The following is a 22,030-nucleotide window of genomic DNA, read 5'->3' on the forward strand; positions in this document are numbered from 1 at the left end:
AAATTTTGTCATATCACTGAAATATATAGATCTTGATATCCGTAAGGTTGGATCATTCAGTAATATTTTTAAAAATATCGAAACATCAATATGGGATTAAACACTAGTTAGAAGAGGCAAACCAAATATATTTATTTTTTCTAAATTTTTTATCATATCACTAAAATATACAGATCTTCACATCCGTATGGTTGGATCATTCATTAATATTTTTAAAAATATCGAAACATCAATATGGGATTAAACACAAGTTAGAAGTACTGGTCAAACTACTCTTTAACTATTAAAAAGGCAAACCAAATATATTTATTTTTTTCCAAAATTTTTGTCATATCACTAAAATATACAGATCTTGACATCCGTACAGTTGAATCATTCATTTATATTTTTAAAAATGTCGAATCATCAATATGGGATTAAACACTATTTAGGAGTACGGGTCAAATTACTAGTTGACTGTTAAAAAAGCTAACCAAATATATTTATTTTTTTTAAAAATTTTTGACATATCACTAAAATATACAGATCTTGACATCCGTACGGTTGGATCATTCATTAAAATTTTTAAAAATATCAAATGATGAATATGGGATTAAACACTAGTTAGAAGTACAAGTCAAATTACTAGTTGACTGTTAAAAAAACAAACCAGATATATTTATTATTTTCTAAACTTATTGTCATATCACTAAAATATACAGATCTTGACATCCGAACGGTTGGATCATTCATTAATATTTTTAAAAATATCGAAATATCAGTATGGGATTAAACACTAGTAAGAAGTACTCGTCAAACTACTCTTTGACTGTTAAAAAGGCAAACCAAATATATTTGTTTTTTTCTAAAAATTTTATCATATCATTAAAATATACAGATCTTAACATCCGTACGGTTGGATCATTCATTAATATTTTTAAAAATATCGAATCATCACTATGGGATTAAACACTAGTTAGAAGTACTAGTCAAATTACTAGTTGATTGTTAAAAACGTAAACCAAATATATTTATTTTTTCTAAAATTTTTGTCTTATCACTAAAATATATAGATCTTGACATCCGTACGGTTGGATCATTCATTAATATTTTTAAAAATATTGAAACATCAATATGGGATTAAACACTAGTTAGAAGTACTTGTCAAACTACTTTTTGACTCTTAAAAAGGCAAACCAAATATATTTATTTTTTTCTAAAAATTTTGTCATATAACTAAAATATACAGATCTTGACATCCCTACGGTTGGATCATTCGTTAAAATTTTTAAAAATATCGAATCATCAATATGGGATTAAACACTAGTTAGAAGTACTGGTCAAATTACTAGTTGACTTTTAAAAAATAAAACCAAATACATTTATTTTTTTCTATAAATTTTGTCATATCACTAAAATATACAGATCTTTGGATCATTCAGTAATATTTTTAAAACTATCGAAACATCAATATGGGATTAAACACTAGTTAAAAGTACTCGTCAAACTATTCTTTGACTATTAAAAAGTCAAACCAAATATATTTAATTTTTTCTAGATTTATAAAAATATCACAAAAATATATTCATTTTTCCCAAACTGATGTTTATAGTTTTTTTTAAAAATATTTATAAAATGTGGTATTTATGATAAAATTGATCCAATTCATGGATTAAAATTTTTCTTAAAACATTGAATTCTCAAAATAAATTTTAAAATTTAGAATATAATAATCTTTGTAAGGAAAATATTAATTAATATTTATGTCCTGTAAAAGTTATCAAATTATATAATAATAATAATAATAATAATAACAATAATAACAATAATAAAATTGATACTCCTAAATTCGAAGGAATGCGGTTGTATTTAGAGCCACGTCAGCGATCCGCGTGAATTATATCTAACGGACCATATTCAACTACTATCACAATAATCCAATGGTTGAAATTACATTTTATAAAAAATATTTACACACAAAAATTAAACAAAATTATATATAAAAAAACTAAGCTTAAACCCCCCACCCCTACCTTACGCGTTCCAAACTAGTCAGAAGTAGTGGTCAAATTACTAGTTGACTTTTAAAAAAGAAAACCAAATATATTTTTTTTTCTAAAATTTTTGTCATATCACTAAAATATATAGATCTTGACATCCTTACGGTTGGATCATTCAGCGATATTTTTAAAAATATCGAAACATCAATATGAGATTAAATACTAGTTAGAAATACTCGTCAAACTACTCTTTGACTGTTAAAAAGGCAAACCAAATATATTTATTTTTTTCTAAATTTTTTATCATATCACTAAAATATACAGATCTTGACATCCATACGGTTGGATCATTCATTAATATTTTTAAAAATATCGAAACATCAATATGGGATTAAACACTAGTTAGAAGTACAGGTCAAACTACTCTTTGACTATTAAAAAGGCAAACCAAATATATTTATTTTTTTCCAAAATTTTTGTCATATCACTAAAATATACAGATCTTGACATCCGTACGGTTGAATCATTCATTAATATTTTTAAAAATATCGAATCATCAATATGGGATTAAACACTAGTCAGGAGTACGGGTCAAATTACTAGTTGACTATTAAAAAAGCAAACCAAATATATTTATTTTTATTTAAATTTTTTGTCATATCACTAAAATATATTGATTTTGACATCCGTACGGTTGGATCAATCATTAATATTTTTAAAAATATCGAATCGTCAATATGGGATTAAACACTAGTTAGAAGTAACTGTCAAATTACTAGTTCACTGTTAAAAAAGCAAACCAAATATATTTATTTTTTTATAAATTTTTTTTATACCACTAAAATATACAGATCTTGACATACGTACGGTTGGATCATTCATTAATATTTTTTAAAATATCGAATCATCAATATGGGATTAAACAATATTTAGAAGTACTGGTTAAATTACTAGTTGACAGTTAAAAATAAAACCAAATATATTTATTTTTTTCTATAAATTTTGTCATATCACTAAAATATATAGATCTTGACATCCGTACAGTAATAATTTTAAAAATATCGAAACATCAATATGTGATTTAACACTAGTTGTAAGTACTCGTCAAACTACTCTTTCACGGTTAAAAAGGCAAACCAAATATATTTATTTTTTTCTTTAAATTTTGTCATATTACTAAAATATAAAGATCTTGACATCCGTACGGTTGGATCATTCAGTAATATTTTTTAAAATATCGAAACATCAATATGAGATTAAACACTAGTTAGAAGTACTCGTCAAACTACTCTTTGACGGTTAAAAAGGCAAACCAAATATATTTATATTTTTCTAAATTTTTTATCATATCACTAAAATATACAGATCTTGACATCCGTATGGTTGGATCATTCATTAATATTTTTAAAAATATCAAAACATCAATATGAGATTAAACACTAGTTAGAAGTACCGGTCAAACTACTCTTTGACTATTAAAAAGGCAAACCAAATATATTTATTTTTTTCCAAAATTTTTTTCATATCACAAAAATATATTAATTTTTGTCCCAAACTAATGTTTGGAGTTGTTTTTAAAAATATTTATAAAGTGGGGTATTTATGATAAAATCGATCCAAATCATGGATTAAATTTTTTCTTAAAACATTGTATTCTAAAAAATAAATTTTAAAATTTAGAATATAATAATCTTTGTAAGGAAAATATTAATTAATATTTATGTCCTGTAAAAGTTATCAAATTATATAATAATAATAATAACAATAATAACAATAATAAAATTGATACTCCTAAATTTGACAGAATGCGGTTGTATTTAGAGCGACGTCAGCGATCCGCGTGAATTATATCTAACGGACCATATTCAACTACTATCACAATAATCCAACAGTTGAAATTACATTTTTATAAAAAATATTTACACACAAAAATAAAACAAAATTATATATAAAAAACTAACCTTAAACCCCCCCACCCCCTACCTTACGCGTTCCAAACTAGTTTGAAGTACGAGTAAAATTACTAGTTGACTATTAAAAAAATAACCAAATATATTTATTTTTTTCTAAAAATTTTGTCATATCACTGAAATATATAGATCTTGATATCCGTAGGGTTGGATCATTCAGTAATATTTTTAAAAATATCGAAACATCAATATGGGATTAAACACTAGTTAGAAGAGGCAAACCAAATATATTTATTTTTTCTAATTTTTTTTTCATATCACTAAAATATACAGATCTTCACATCCATATGGTTGGATCATTCATTAATATTTTTAAAAATATCGAAACATCAATATGGGATTAAACACAAGTTAGAAGTACTGGTCAAACTACTCTTTGACTATTAAAGAGGCAAACCAAATATATTTATTTTTTTCCAAAATTTTTGTCATATCACTAAAATATACAGATCTTGACATCCGTACAGTTGAATCATTCATTTATATTTTTAAAAATGTCGAATCATCAATATGGGATTAAACACTATTTAGGAGTACGGGTTAAATTACTAGTTGACTGTTAAAAAAGCTAACCAAATATATTTATTTTTTTCTAAAATTTTTGACATATTACTAAAATATACAGATCTTGACATCCGTACGGTTGGATCATTCATTAAAATTTTTAAAAATATCAAATGATGAATATGGGATTAAACACTAGTTAGAAGTACAAGTCAAATTACTAGTTGACTGTTAAAAAACAAACCAGATATATTTATTATTTTCTAAACTTATTGTCATATCACTAAAATATACAGATCTTGACATCCGAACGGTTGGATCATTCATTAATATTTTTAAAAATATCGAAACATCAGTATGGGATTAAACACTAGTAAGAAGTACTCGTCAAACTACTCTTTGACTGTTAAAAAGGCAAACCAAATATATTTGTTTTTTTCTAAAAATTTTATCATATCATTAAAATATACAGATCTTAACATCCGTACGGTTGGATCATTCATTAATATTTTTAAAAATATCGAATCATCACTATGGGATTAAACACTAGTTAGAAGTACTAGTCAAATTACTAGTTGATTGTTAAAAACGTAAACCAAATATATTTATTTTTTCTAAAATTTTTGTCTTATCACTAAAATATATAGATCTTGAAATCTGTACGGTTGGATCATTCATTAATATTTTTAAAAATATTGAAACATCAATATGGGATTAAACACTAGTTAGAAGTACTCGTCAAACTACTCTTTGACTGTTAAAAAGGCAAACCAAATATATTTATTTTTTTCTAAAATTTTTGTCATATAACTAAAATATACAGATCTTGACATCCCTACGGTTGGATCATTCATTAAAATTTTTAAAAATATCGAATCATCAATATGGGATTAAACACTAGTTAGAAGTACTGGTCAAATTACAAGTTGACTGTTAAAAAATAAAACCAAATACATTTATTTTTTTCTATAAATTTTGTTATATCACTAAAATATACAGATCTTGACATCCGTACGGTTGGATCATTCAGTAATATTTTTAAAACTATCGAAACATCAATATGGGATTAACACTAGTTAAAAGTACTTGTCAAACTATTCTTTGACTATTAAAAAGGCAAACCAAATATATTTAATTTTTTCTAGATTTATTAAAATATCACAAAAATATATTCATTTTTCCCAAACTGATGTTTATAGTTTTTTTTAAAAATATTTATAAAATGTGGTATTTATGATAAAATTGATCCAAATCATGGATTAAAATTTTTCTTAAAACATTGAATTCTCAAAAATAAATTTTAAAATTTAGAATATAATAATCTTTGTAAGGAAAATATTAATTAATATTTATGTCCTGTAAAAGTTATCAAATTATATAATAATAATAATAATAATAATAATAACAATAATAACAATAATAAAATTGATACTCCTAAATTCGAAGGAATGCAGTTGTATTTAGAGCCACGTCAGCGATCCGCGTGAATTATATCTAACGGACCATATTCAACTACTATCACAATAATCCAATGGTTGAAATTACATTTTATAAAAATATTTACTCACAAAAATTAAACAAAATTATATATAAAAAAACTAACCTTAAACCCCCCACCCCTACCTTACGCGTTCCAAACTAGTCAGAAGTACTAGTCAAATTACTAGTTGACTGTTAAAAAAGAAAACCAAATATATTTTTTTTTTCTAAATTTTTTGTCATATCACTAAAATATATAGATCTTGACATACTTACAGTTGGATCATTCAGTGATATTTTTAAAAATATCGAAACATCAATATGAGATTAAATACTAGTTAGAATTACTTGTCAAACTACTCTTTGACTGTTAAAAAGGCAAACCAAATATATTTATTTTTTTCTAAAATTTTATCATATCACTAAAATATACAGATCTTGACATCCGTACGGTTGGATCATTCATAATATTTTTAAAAATATCGAAACATCAATATGGGATTAAACACTAGTTAGAAGTACATGTCAAACTACTCTTTGACTATTAAAAAGGCAAACCAAATATATTATTTTTTTCCAAAATTTTTGTCATATCACTAAAATATACAGATCTTGACATCCGTACGGTTGAATCATTCATTAATATTTTTAAAAATATCGAATCATCAATATGGGATTAAACACTAGTCAGGAGTACGGGTCAAATTACTAGTTGACTGTTAAAAAAGCAAACCAAATATATTTATTTTTATTTAAATTTTTTGTCATATCACTAAAATATACTGATTTTGACATCCGTACGGTTGGATCAATCATTAATATTTTTAAAAATATCGAATCGTCAATATGGGATTAAATACTAGTTAGAAGTACATGTCAAATTACTAGTTGACTGTTAAAAAAGCAAACCAAATATATTTGTTTTTTTTATAAAAAAATTTTCATACCACTAAAATATACAGATCTTGACATACGTACAGTTGGATCATTCATTAATATTTTTTAAAATATCGAATCATCAATATGGGATTAAACAATAGTTAAAAGTACTAGTTAAATTACTAGTTGACTGTTAAAAAATAAAACCAAATATATTTATTTTTTTCTATAAATTTTGTCATATCACTAAAATATATAAATCTTGACATCCGTACAGTAATAATTTTAAAAATATCGAAACATCAATATGTGATTGAACACTAGTTGGAAGTACTCGTCAAACTACTCTTTCACGGTTAAAAAGGCAAACCAAATATAATTATTTTTTTCTAAATTTTTTTATCATATTACTAAAATATACAGATGTTGACATCCGTACGGTTGGATAATTCATTAATATTTTTAAAAATATCAAAACATCAATATGGGATTAAACACTAGTTAGAAGTACTGGTCAAACGACTCTTTGACTATTAAAAAGGCAAACCAAATATATTTATTTTTTTCCAAAATTTTTGTCATATCACTAAAATATACTGATTTTTGTCCCAAACTGATGTTTGGAATTGTTTTAAAAATTTATAAAATGCGTATTTATGATAAAATCGATCCAAATCATATATTAAATTTTTCTTAAAACTTTGAATTCTCAAAAATAAATTTTAAAATTTAGAATATAATAATCTTTGTAAGGAAAATATAATTAATATTTATGTCCTGTAAAAGTTATCAAATTATATAATACTATAATAATAACAATAATAATAATAATAAAATTGACACTCCTAAATTCGACGAAATGCGGTTGTATTTAGAGCCATGTCCAGCGATCCGCGTGAATTATATCTAACGAACCATATTAAACTACTATCACAACAATCCAACGGTTGAAATTATATTTATAAAAAAAATTTACACACAAAAATAAAACAAAATTATATATAAAAAACTAACCTTAAACCCCCCACCCCCTACCTTACGCGTACCAAACTAGTTAGAAGTACTCGTCAAATTACTAGTTGAGTGTTAAAAAAGAAAACCAAATATATTTATTTTTTTCTAAAAATTTTGTCATATCACTGAATATATAGATCTTGATATCCGTACGGTTGGATCATTCAGTAATATTTTTAAAAATATCGAAACATCAATATGGGATTAAATACTAGTTAGAAGTACTCGTCAAACTACTCTTTGACTGTTAAAAAGGCAAACCAAATATATTTATTTTTTTCTAAAATTTTTATCATATCACTAAAATATACAGATCTTGACATCCGTACGGTTCGATCATTCATTAATATTTTTAAAAATATCGAAACATAAATATGGGATTAAACACTAGTTAGAAGTACTGGTCAAACTACTCTTTGACTATTAAAAAGGCAAACCAAATATATTTATTTTTTTCTAAAATTTTTGTCATATCACTAAAATATACTGATTTTTGTCCCAAACTGATGTTTGGAGTTTTTTTAAAAATATTTATAAAATGTGGTATTTATGATAAAATTGATCCAAATCATATATTAATTTTTTTCTTAAAACATTGAATTCTCTAAAATAAATTTTAAAATTTAGAATATAATAATCTTTGTAAGGAAAATATTAATTAATATTTATGTCCTGTAAAAGTTATCAAATTATATAATACTAATAATAATAATAATAAAATTGACACTCCTAAATTCGACGAAATGCGGTTGTATTTAGAGCCACGTCAGCATCCGCGTGAATTATATCTAACATACCATATTCAACTACTATCACAACAATCCAACGGTTGAAATTACATTTTATAAAAAATACGTACACACAAAAATAAAACAAAATTATATATAAAAACTAACCTTAAACCCCCCACCCCCTACCTTACGCGTACCAAACTAGTTAGAAGTACTCGTCAAATTACTAGTTGAGTGTTAAAAAGAAAACCAAATATATTTATTTTTTTCTAAAAATTTTGTCATATCACTGAAATATATAGATCTTGATATCCGTACGGTTGATCATTCAGTAATATTTTTAAAAATATCGAAACATCAATATGGGATTAAATACTAGTTAGAATTACTTGTCAAACTACTCTTTGACTGTTAAAAAGGCAAACCAAATATATTTATTTTTTTCTAAAATTTTTATCATATCACTAAAATATACAGATCTTGACATCCGTACGGTTGGATCATTCATAATATTTTTAAAAATATCGAAACATCAATATGGGATTAAACACTAGTTAGAAGTACATGTCAAACTACTCTTTGACTATTAAAAAGGCAAACCAAATATATTTATTTTTTTCCAAAATTTTTGTCATATCACTAAAATATACAGATCTTGACATCCGTACGGTTGAATCATTCATTAATATTTTTAAAAATATCGAATCATCAATATGGGATTAAACACTAGTTAGGAGTACGGGTCAAATTACTAGTTGACTGTTAAAAAAGCAAACCAAATATATTTATTTTTATTTAAATTTTTTGTCATATCACTAAAATATACTGATTTTGACATCCGTACGGTTGGATCAATCATTAATATTTTTAAAAATATCGAATCGTCAATATGGGATTAAATACTAGTTAGAAGTACCTGTCAAATTACTAGCTGACTGTTAAAAAAGCAAACCAAATATATTTGTTTTTTTATAAAAAAATTTTCATACCACTAAAATATACAGATCTTGACATACGTACAGTTGGATCATTCATTAATATTTTTTAAAATATCGAATCATCAATATGGGATTAAACAATAGTTAAAAGTACTGGTTAAATTACTAGTTGACTGTTAAAAATAAAACCAAATATATTTATTTTTTTCTATAAATTTTGTCATATCACTAAAATATATAAATCTTGACATCCGTACAGTAATAATTTTAAAAATATCGAAACATCAATATGTGATTGAACACTAGTTGGAAGTACTCGTCAAACTACTCTTTCACGGTTAAAAAGGCAAACCAAATATAATTATTTTTTTCTAAATTTTTTTATCATATTACTAAAATATACAGATGTTGACATCCGTACGGTTGGATAATTCATTAATATTTTTAAAAATATCAAAACATCAATATGGGATTAAACACTAGTTAGAAGTACTGGTCAAACGACTCTTTGACTATTAAAAAGGCAAACCAAATATATTTATTTTTTTCCAAATTTTTGTCATATCACTAAAATATACTGATTTTTGTCCCAAACTGATGTTTGGAATTGTTTTAAAAATTTATAAAATGCCGTATTTATGATAAAATCGATCCAAATCATATATTAAATTTTTTCTTAAAACTTTGAATTCTCAAAAATAAATTTTAAAATTTAGAATATAATAATCTTTGTAAGGAAAATATTAATTAATATTTATGTCCTGTAAAAGTTATCAAATTATATAATACTAATAATAATAACAATAATAATAATAATAAAATTGACACTCCTAAATTCGACGAAATGCGGTTGTATTTAGAGCCATGTCAGCGATCCGCGTGAATTATATCTAACGAACCATATTAAACTACTATCACAACAATCCAACGGTTGAAATTATATTTTATAAAAAAAATTTACACACAAAAATAAAACAAAATTATATATAAAAAACTAACCTTAAACCCCCCACCCCCTACCTTACGCGTACCAAACTAGTTAGAAGTACTCGTCAAATTACTAGTTGAGTGTTAAAAAAGAAAACCAAATATATTTATTTTTTTCTAAAAATTTTGTCATATCACTGAAATATATAGATCTTGATATCCGTATGGTTGGATCATTCAGTAATATTTTTAAAAATATCGAAACATCAATATGGGATTAAATACTAGTTAGAAGTACTCGTCAAACTACTCTTTGACTGTTAAAAAGGCAAACCAAATATATTTATTTTTTTCTAAAATTTTTATCATATCACTAAAATATACAGATCTTGACATCCGTACGGTTCGATCATTCATTAATATTTTTAAAAATATCGAAACATAAATATGGGATTAAACACTAGTTAGAAGTACTGGTCAAACTACTCTTTGACTATTAAAAAGGCAAACCAAATATATTTATTTTTTTCTAAAATTTTTGTCATATCACTAAAATATACTGATTTTTGTCCCAAACTGATGTTTGGAGTTTTTTTAAAAATATTTATAAAATGTGGTATTTATGATAAAATTGATCCAAATCATATATTAATTTTTTTCTTAAAACATTGAATTCTCTAAAATAAATTTTAAAATTTAGAATATAATAATCTTTGTAAGGAAAATATTAATTAATATTTATGTCCTGTAAAAGTTATCAAATTATATAATACTAATAATAATAATAATAAAATTGACACTCCTAAATTCGACGAAATGCGGTTGTATTTAGAGCCACGTCAGCGATCCGCGTGAATTATATCTAACATACCATATTCAACTACTATCACAACAATCCAACGATTGAAATTACATTTTATAAAAAATACGTACACACAAAAATAAAACAAAATTATATATAAAAAACTAACCTTAAACCCCCCACCCCCTACCTTACGCGTACCAAACTAGTTAGAAGTACTCGTCAAATTACTAGTTGACTGTTAAAAAAGAAAACCAAATATATTTATTTTTTCTAAAAATTTTGTCATATCACTGAAATATATAGATCTTGATATCCGTACGGTTGAATTATTCAGTAATATTTTTAAAAATATCGAAACATCAATATGGGATAAATACTAGTTAGAAGTACTCGTCAAACTACTCTTTTGACTGTTAAAAAGGCAAACCAAATATATTTATTTTTTTCTAAAATTTTTATCATATCACTAAAATATACAGATCTTGACATCCGTACGGTTGGATCATTCATTAATATTTTTAAAAATATCTAAACATAAATATGGGATTAAACACTAGTTAGAAGTACTAGTCAAACTACTTTTTGACTATTAAAAAGGCAAACCAAATATATTAATTTTTTTCCAAAATTTTTGTCATATCACTAAAATATACTGATTTTTGTCCCAAACTGATGTTTGGAGTTTTTTTAAAAATATTTATAAAATGTGGTATTTATGATAAAATCGATCCAAATCATATATTAATTTTTTTCTTAAAACACTGAATTCTCAAAAATAAATTTTAAAATTTAGAATATAATAATCTTTGTAAGGAAAATATTAATTAATATTTATGTCCTGTAAAAGTTATCAAATTATATAATACTAATAATAATAATAATAATAATAATAATAAAATTGACACTCCTAAATTCGACGGAATGCGGTTGTATTTAGAGCCACGTCAGCGATCCGCGTGAACTATATCTAACAGACCATATTCAACTACTATCACAACAATCCAACGGTTGAAATTACATATTATAAAAAATATTTACACACAAAAACAATGGAAAATTTGGCCGGATTCGCCGGAAATTTGGCCGGCCGGTCACCTCCGGGTACCGGAAAAGGCAATGGAAAATTTCGCAGATTCAAGATTCCGGCGATGGGTTTTTCATTTTTTTTAAATTTGTCGTTCATTAATTCAACTGAATGTGGTCGAATTTAGAATCATATTTTTTATTAGATACGGTAGAGTTTATATTTTTTGCGGGCGTTTGAATTTTTACAAAAAATTCAAATTTTTAAGGAGATTTTCAAATTGAAATCGAAAAATCAAATTTAACTGAATACGGTTATATTTACGCGGTTGTATTTAAGTGATTGTATTTACGTGGTTGTATTTAAACGGTCGTATTCAGTATAAATACAACCGGTCTACTAAATATTACTCGAGCATTTACAACGAGCCCAAAAAATGGTTGTATTTAGTTAAATACAACTGGATCCGATTGTATTTAACTAAATACAACCATTTTTTGGGCGGTTGTATTTAGCCGTTTTTTATTGTAGTGCCTTAGACAATGTTTCTAAAGGAAAATCAATATGGTCTGTAACGGAAGTCTAAATAATAGTTGAGAAAACTTGTTACTACTTATAGTTTCTAGGAAGGCATATCAATAGCCAGCATCGGCTAAAATTGATTTCTCGGAAACTTGTCGAAAGAACTGTATCAGTGAACTTAACGTGAAAAAAGAGGTATAAATTAAAATTACAATTTCCAAAATTTTACAAATAAAAAATAAGCATATATCCATCAAGCCTGACAAACACGTAACTTTAATTTTTATCAGCATAAAGTTTGATAATATATAGTAAAGAAAATAAGTGTATTCATTTATTTGTTTCGGATGTGGGCCAGTAGTTTATCAAAATGTAATAAGTTATATAATACGGTTTTTCTGTGGTGTGCCCATGGGCATAGAATTATCACAAACTTCTATAATTTTGGCTTGTTTTGATTGTCCAACACTTCTTAATAATGATGGACTCCTGCATTTTCAACAACTCCACCAATCAAAATACTTCAAACTTTATAAGTTTTAGTTCTTAGCATGTGCCCTAAGCATGTGCCCATGGTCACACGCTAGACAAATCGTATATAATAAGCCTAAATATCATCAAGCCTTGTTCCGTAATTCTTTAATTAGGTTTTTTCTTCCCTATGTAAGCACAAGGGTATATTATGTAAGACTTGATTACTCGAATATCTTTGAATCCTAAATTGGGTTTCTTCTCCATTTTGTTGTTCGGAAACCCTTGGGATAATGGCTGTTATGTTGTTCATCCGCCAAAATTGTATCATCGTTATCATTTTTAGTTTATATATCCATCATAACTAGAGTTGTCCTACATCATTTTAATAAAAAAAAATTAAATCGACAATTTTAGCTCTATTTGTGAAAACCTGACACATCTTTCATATACATATCACTGATTAAAATATTACTCAAACGTCATTTGTTTAAAGTAGTTACGGATTATGGTAAATGTTGGTTGTGAGCATGTGACCATGTGTGCGTCGTACACATATAGCTTAAAAAAAATATTGCAAGCAGGACAGACCTTCGTAGATGAATGCTTAGTTTCTTCACTTAATATAATATATTAGTTCCTAAGGATTGGCTATGATAAACAACCTGCCTTGATTATTTTTTGTATATTATTAAAACCTTAACCAATAAACCTGTAAGGATTAGTCCATCTACAGATCCCTTCATTTGTTCATCCCAGTCAACTATGTCAATACTCAATAGGCACAAATATAGAAAAACGGACTTGCAACAGTTATTGTCTAGCTACTGAATCAGATTAAAGAATTAATTTGGTTCCCTGATAAATATGTCCAGTTTTTCATTATAAATAGAATTTGAAGGCTTAAAACAAAACCTGAAGAAGAAAGCTCAAAAGCAAAGTAACAAAAGATAAAGAAAAATAAATAATGAATTAAACTTACTTCTTGAATTCATCCGTGCTGCATGACTGTGATCAATCAAGTCCCACCTTAAGTTGACCACTTCTGACATCTATACAATGGAGAAAGATAACAAGGATTAACAATTATGTAAATACATTCCTCCAATTCACCATCAACATGTTTGCAACAATTTTAGCAATATATATGATAACCCAGATTTTTTTTACAAATATATATCTGTCTTTGGAATTTTAAATTATTTGTTTTGATAAAAAAATAATATTTTCTTATATGTATAGTTTACAAAATAGTATGATTCACATGTTATGTATGTAGATTTTACTTAATACATTACAAAATAATGTATTTGGTTATAAATATCTATATAATTAAGTATACTTTATCTTTAGATGTTTTACTTAGTCAAAAACTACTCCTATAAATATAATGTAAGATAATGTGCAGGTGAGTTCAAAAGTAGTGGGGTGATAACTAGCCACAAACCTAGGAGTGGGTTTTAACAAATTTCTAAATAAATAGACTTGTATGAGGTTCATTTTTGTTTGCACAACAATCTTCTATCAAGGTATGTTTTATTCTACTTCTTCTTTTTCAGCATAGGTACATATTTTATATCTTATTCTATATTTTTACTATGCATTTAAACTATTACTACCTATGAAATGTTTACTTTTTAGCTATGGTTAAACATCCTCCTTATTTTATAGAGCATGTTTTTGTTTACATTGTTTGTACAAATATGTCAATGATATTACTTTCAAATTAATTATTAAAATATTCTTTCCTACAAGATATTTATTGTTTTTTTTGACATTGGTCATATAAATTTTCATGTGCTCCCAAAGTTATAGTTGTATTAAATATGCATGATTATGCATTAAATATTTGTATATTAGATTGTAAATATAATATTATATAAATAGATATATATATATATATATACTTAGAAAGTCTTAAGATTTTGATGCATATATTAAATGATTTATACATGAATTGCAATACATTATTTATATGTGATCTCAATTATTTTGGAACAATGATGCATGATTTTACGTTTTAGTTGAATTGATATATTTTTAATTTCAAACTATTATATAATTTTGTAAATTGCATGTTACTAAAATATAATTTTGTATTAAAGTGTATTAAGTACTTTCTTTTCTTATTTATTGTTTAGAACTATCAAAATGGTATATGTTCTTTGTTAACTAGTATGGTTTAGTACTTTATAGCCTATATAAACATTGAAGTAATATTGTTTACGCCTTACCATTATATATGGATTATTTATTAATTTTTATTGGTTTGATTATTTGAAACTTAGGATTTGTTTGGCAATATTTTGGATCACCATTTTTGCATATAAGGTAAGTTAAGTCTTCACACTTTATTTATTTTAAAATCTTTTAAATATTTTTGCACTGCTTTTGTTTTAAAATTTATGGATCAAGTACCCTATTTTAGAAATAAGAATTCCCAGTGAGCTCTGACTTATGAACCAATTAGTAATTGCGTATAGTTCCGGAACTAACCTTTGATACCTTACCAGGGAGTGCTACTTATGATGCCTTCGGGAGCGCACACTCTATGATACCTTAGTAAGGGGCGCATTATTGACAAAAATTATGAACTTTTGATACTGTGTCACCAGGTATTTGTGGCATTAGCGAGCTATGGAATTTTATATCTTATGTCATATGGATTTTGGAAAATGATTTTTGTTTTATAAAATTATGATACTTGATCCACAAGTGTAGAATTGTTTTCTTGCTCGGCTCTTGGCTCATTACTCACAAATTTTCAGGTGCTTAGCTTTTGGGACATCTTAAAGGTGGACTTGATTTGAGCTTGCTTTGGAATAATATTTTAGTGATTATGTTTGTATTGGAGTTGCGACTCCCAGGATTTACTTTATTTTCAGCTTAGATGATTTTATTTATGTCTCGGATTTTAGAATTCTATGAAAAACTAGAAACTTATTCTTATTATGGATTTAATTTGGAGTTTTAGCTGAATATTTAAATATAACTATTTTCTGAAAATTCAGGGGTATTACAATACATACTAGAAGACCTTTCCAGTTATTTCTTAGTTTCATCTTCACCCTAAGGAGGTATTTGTTTGTATTTATTTGATAATACCACAATAACATTTAGGTACCCGCTATGTTATAAACACACAAGTTATAACTTATAAAACTTTTTTAAAGCAAAGTGCTGCAGAAAAATTAAAATGATTTCAAAAGTGAGGTGTTGCAAACAAACTTGAATAGATTATATATTTAAAAGTAAACTGAACATAGTACTTCAAAACATCACAAGTTTTGCAGTCTGTTCATTTGATGCATTTATAAATTCCGATAAAGAGCCGAGATTTGATCAGATAAATAATTGAGGGTTTTCAGAAAACATATATAAAGACTATTTGTACAAAAGAAATATGTTTGTTAAATAAGTTGCAAAAAGAAGAGAGTTCTTGTAAATACTTAATTATCTCAAAAATCAGAATACCTCCATACATCGCACGTATCTTCTTGTAAACCGTACATCACTAACTTGAGGCAAGTTCAAAGCGCTTTGAAAATTGTAAGCTTCATCTGTCAACCTGAAAATTTGACAGCAGATAAAGTATTTGGTGTGAAATTCTTCTATACATGCAAATGGATGTCATCAACTCTTCCTGTGTATATACATGACACCTGTGATGGACTTTAGTTAGCATGAAAGAATAGAGCTTTGTACTCCTCGGTGAAACCAAAAATGAAACCTCACGTCTATATGCTTACTCCTCCCATGCAGAACAGGATTTTTCATCAGCTCTATTGCAGACTTATTATCAATGTATAATATGACTGACCCAACCTGTTGTCTCAATACCTTCCTTAACAGACCTCGTAACCAAATGCTCTGACATGCTGCCAGCGTAGCCGCCATGTATTCAGCTTCACACGACGATAATGCAATCACCCTTTGTTTTTGTGATGTCCATGATATCAAATTCCCATTTAGATAGAAGTACATTCCTCCCGTGCTTCTCCTGTCAACCACATCCCCAGCCATGTCAGTGTCTATATAACCAGATAGTGCATTTCTGTAGCTATTACGTGTATATCTCAGGCCATAGCTTATCGTTCCTTTTATATACCTCAGTATTTGCTTCACCGCTTGTTTATGTTTGACTGTTGGCTGCTCCATAAATCTGCTAACGACACCCACAACATAAGTTATATCAGGAAGAGAATGGGTTAAATACCTTAAACACCCAACAATGCATCGATATTCAGTAGCATTCACCAGTTCTCTGCCTTCATCCTTGTCCAACTGAAGTTTCTGATCCATGGGACATCTTGTCAAATTATAACTCACCATCCCAGCTTTCTGAAGGATTCATTTTACATATGCAGCCCGCTTCAACGTAATACCTGAGCAACTCTGACTGACTTCAATTCCCAAGTAATACGATAATAAACCCAAGTCACTCATTTCAAACTGTTGATTCATTTCCCTCTTGAACTCATCAACCTCTGTTAAGTTAGCACCTGTTATTATCAGATCATCCACATACACGCCTACTATTAGTAAACTCTCCTTTTTATACCTCGTGTATACAGCCTGTTCGTGTTGGCACTTTAAAACCCCAATTTTGTTAAGCACTTGTCCAGCCTTGCATTTCATGCCCTTGGGGCCTGTCGTAGCCCGTACAACGCCTTCAACAGTCGATACACTTTATATTCCTGTCCTTTTTTAACAAACCCTTCCGGCTGAGTAACGTACACTTCATCAAGTAATTCTCCGTTTAAAAATGCATACTTTACGTCAAGGTGGTGCACCTGCCATCCTTCTTTTGCTGCCAGAGCTAGTAACAACCTTATGGTGTCCAACCTTGCTACAGGAGCGAACACTTCGTTATAATCTATTCTTTTTCTCTGCACATATCCCTTGGCCACAAGTCTGGCTTTATGCTTTACTACATTTCCTTCTGTGTCTTTCTTTAGTTTATAGACCCATTTTAGCCCCACAGGTTTATGCCCAGCTGGTAAATCGGTAAGCTCCTAGGTATTATTCTTTTCAATCATTTCAACTTCGGTTTTCATGGCCTCCACCCACTCCTGCTCACTCACTGCTTCACTGTAATGTGTGGGCTCTTCTACCTTTAGTAACATGACCTCGTCAATCATTTCTATCATCTCAGTTTCGTTGTATATTTCATGTAATGGCCTGTATCGTCGTGGTTCGCTGCTCTCAGCACTCGATATATCTGTGTTTTTTGTGAACTCACCCTCTGTTGTGTCACGAGGTATTTGAACAGGTGTCCTCTCCTCCTGTTCTGCTGTGTCGCGATGTTCAACCACTGGTGTTTCTTCAACCTCCAATACTTGTCCTGGAATTAAAATTTCAGTGGTTTCAGCTTTTTCCCATGACCAAAACTCATCCTCAAAGAATACTACATCCCTGCTTTTATGCATTGATCCTGTCATGGGGTCATAAAGCCTATTTCCCTTAGTCCCTGGCTCTCTTCCAAGGTAAATCATCCTTCGACTTCGATCGTCTAATTTCTTGACGTTCACAGTTGGTATTTTCATGTACACGCAGCAACCAAACACACTTAAATGACTTAAATCTGGCATCCTTCCACTCCATGCCTCATATGGCATTTTTCCCTCCAGCACTCGAGTTGGAAGTCCATTTAGTACATAAATTGAGTGCCTTACAGCCTCACCCCACATCCACGGCGGTAGTTATGATTCCTTGATGAAACTTCTGACCATGGCTGCTACTGTTCTATTCCTCCTTTCAACCACCTCGCTTTGCTAGCGGGGTGTATGGGGCGGTATATTGGCGTTCAATCCCTGAGTCCTCATAAAATGAGTTAAACTCTTTTGAGCAAAACTCTCCTCCTTGATCCGTTCTTAACATTTTGATTTTCAACTCACTTCTATTTTCAACCAACGACTTGAATTTCTTAAACGCATCAAATGCACTACTCTTCTCCTTCAACAAATACACCAACATCCTTCTACTAAAGTCATCTACAAATAATAGAAAATAACGGTTACCTCCTGGTGTAGTGGGCGTGATGGGTCCGCACAGGTGTGCATACACCAGCTCTAGCTTCTTTTCGGCTTTAAACGTTATACTAGATGGGAATGGGCTCCTGGGTTGCTTTGACATCAGACATCCCTCACATCTCCTAGTTGGTTGAACGAGCTTTGGAATCCCTCTAGTCATCTTCTCCCTTGACATTAATTCAAGGGCCTGAATGTTCACGTGGCCAAGGCGATTATGCCACAACCATGTCTCCTGCTCTATTTTTACCATCAAACACATAGGGCCATTGTCTTCAAGGCTAATTTTATACAAGCGATTCTGAGACTTTTTCACCTTCATTAATGTTCTCCCACTTTGTGCATAGACCCACATGTACTCTCCGTCCATCACAATTTTATTTCCACCCTCGGACAATTGTCCCAAGCTTATTATGTTGTTGCAAAGGTCGGGTATGAAGAAGACGTCTGTGAACACTCTATCTTCCCCATTCTTACACTTGAATAAGATATCTCCCTTCCCTCTTATGTACACCACAAACCCATCACCAAATTTAACCTGTCCTGTCACGCTTTTGTCCAAAGTTTTGAATTTCCCTTCTTCGCCAGTCATGTGGTTGCTGGCCCATTATCGAGGTACCACACTTGTGATCGTCTTTGTGACTCGCCCTTTGCTCATAGCTTTGGGAACACATTTCCTTCCTTTACCAATATGCTAACTTTATCCTCATTCTCGATTTCGGCCACCAACAAGGCCGGCTCATCTCCTTGTATTTGTGACAGGTTTACCTCCTTACCCATCTCTCTGTCACGACGAGGTTTCCTGCACTCTGCAGCGAAATGCCCAAGTCCCTGGCAATTGAAGTAACGTACTTTGCTCCTGTCACGTATCCCACGAGCTGGTTCATTGCCCTTGTACTCGTTCCCTCCTTTGTTGTTTCGTTTCATCCATTCTTCAGGAGTCAACAGTAATTTATCCTCTTGGTTTTCTCTTTGCTTCCATTCCTCTTCAGTCAACAGAAGTTGTCCTTGGCCTGCCCCTGTGTCTGTTTGGCCTCGAACACGTTCCTCATGGGCTTTTAACGAGCCCACCACCTCTTCTACTGACATCTCTTCTAATTTTCCAAATAGTTGGATCGCTTATGCAATATGGAGAAATTGCGAAGGAACAGCTTTTAGAAGCTTCTCAACCACATAACTTTCTTCCATCGTCTCACCTAGTGCCCTTATGTTTGTTACTAGACAGTGTAATTTCAAATAGAAATCATCTAGCGACTCACTTTCCTTCATGCTCAGGGCTTCGAATTCACCCTTCAGTGTTTGAGACTTTGCTGCCTTTACTATGTCAGCTCCCAAGCTCATTATTTTGATGGCGTTCCAAGCATCATTCGACGTTTTCTTCTCAACCAAAGCGAGTAAAATCTCCTCTAGAATGCCTTGGTACATGACAGCCAAAGCCTTCTTGTCCATTTTATCATCGATCACAGCCTTCTCTCCCTTTGGTTCGATCGCCTCTCACACCCTGTATGCTTGCATGAATACTCTCATTTTGAGAGACCACGCAGCATAATTAGTCTTTGTAAGCATTGGATAACTCACACCAAATGAAGTCTCCTTAGGTTTTTTTATTTCCATGGCGAATTGTTGAGCACGTCTTCTAGCTGATCGCTGAAGCTCTGATACCAGATGTAGCACTAATGTCAACACACACACACTGTTTTTGTTGCTTGGAACAATGTTTTCTCACGTTAAGTTCTTCAATAACAGTTACAAAGCATAATTATAGAAATCCTATCAACTACTGCTACAAAATAGGAACAAACTCCTATCTTGAATGCACTTCCTTATTTTTCTCTACCACCTCTAATAACTATCCTGACTAAATCAAATCAACTATATTATAGCTACATAACAACTCTAATTATTTCTAAATAATGTTTAGATTAAAAAAAAATTATCTAACAATCAAGCTTGAAAGAACAAGCTAAACCTTATATTTTGAGTTAGACTTTTACAGTTACTGATATTTCTACCGAAAAAATTCTATATAAGAGTTTTAGCTTATACATCATTCCATACCGAGGAACATAAATTACCAACAAAATTAAAACCAAGAAACCATTCTCCAACATAAAAACAATTAACAATATAATAACTATATACAATAAGAGCTGAGAGGGTTTATTTATAAGATAATTAGCAAATATATACGAGGGTTTTTTGGTTGTTCGTATTAAATGTCTATAAAAATATACATGATAACCTAGTAACTAGTAAGGAGTTTGTCACTACAATATATTGAATTATAACCCTAACAACTACTAAATGATTCTTGCATCACACCTATAGCAATAAAATATTAATATTAATATAATTATGCAAACAAATTAAAATTGTTATTATTATTATTATTATTATTATTATTATTATTATTGCTATTATTATTAAATTAATACACATATGCAAAAACTACAAAGATAAACAGAGGTTACTTTATATATTTTCGTAAGAAAATAATCCATAAGACAAAATAACTTGGCAAGAAATTTAAAAAACAAGGTTCGTAATTATTCATCAATAACAACAGAGGCACGTTATTTATTTCCCTCAACGTAATACCTTCTTAATCTCATTGTTTTTCATATACCAAGAGAGCAAAATCCTGTCAAATCACACGGTTAAAATTATTTTTTCTATGTTTTTGTAATATAATATATTTACATGACACTTAAAGTTTTGGAGCCATTTAATTGCATTTTAACAATAATCATAAAAGTAA

The 22,030-nt window shown here is 28.8% G+C and overlaps 1 protein-coding gene across 1 annotated transcript; it reads right to left on the reverse strand.

Annotated features, from left to right (window-relative positions):
- Positions 1 to 16,921: 16,921 nt before the first annotated feature.
- LOC141704731 (secreted RxLR effector protein 161-like) lies at positions 16,922 to 17,545 on the reverse strand. The gene has a single exon (XM_074507920.1). The coding sequence runs from the start codon at positions 17,543 to 17,545 to the stop codon at positions 16,922 to 16,924; it is 624 nt and encodes a 207-aa protein (XP_074364021.1).
- Between the last annotated feature and the right edge of the window lie 4,485 nt (positions 17,546 to 22,030).

The sequence above is a fragment of the Apium graveolens genome, unplaced genomic scaffold (genome assembly GCF_009905375.1).
Source record: "Apium graveolens cultivar Ventura unplaced genomic scaffold, ASM990537v1 ctg8189, whole genome shotgun sequence".
Taxonomy (NCBI): Eukaryota; Viridiplantae; Streptophyta; class Magnoliopsida; order Apiales; family Apiaceae; genus Apium; species Apium graveolens.

Coding starts and splice junctions, on each gene's coding strand:
- LOC141704731 (XM_074507920.1), bottom strand. CDS start 17,545: ATGGATCAGAAACTTCAGTTGGACAAGGATGAAGGCAGAGAACTGGTG.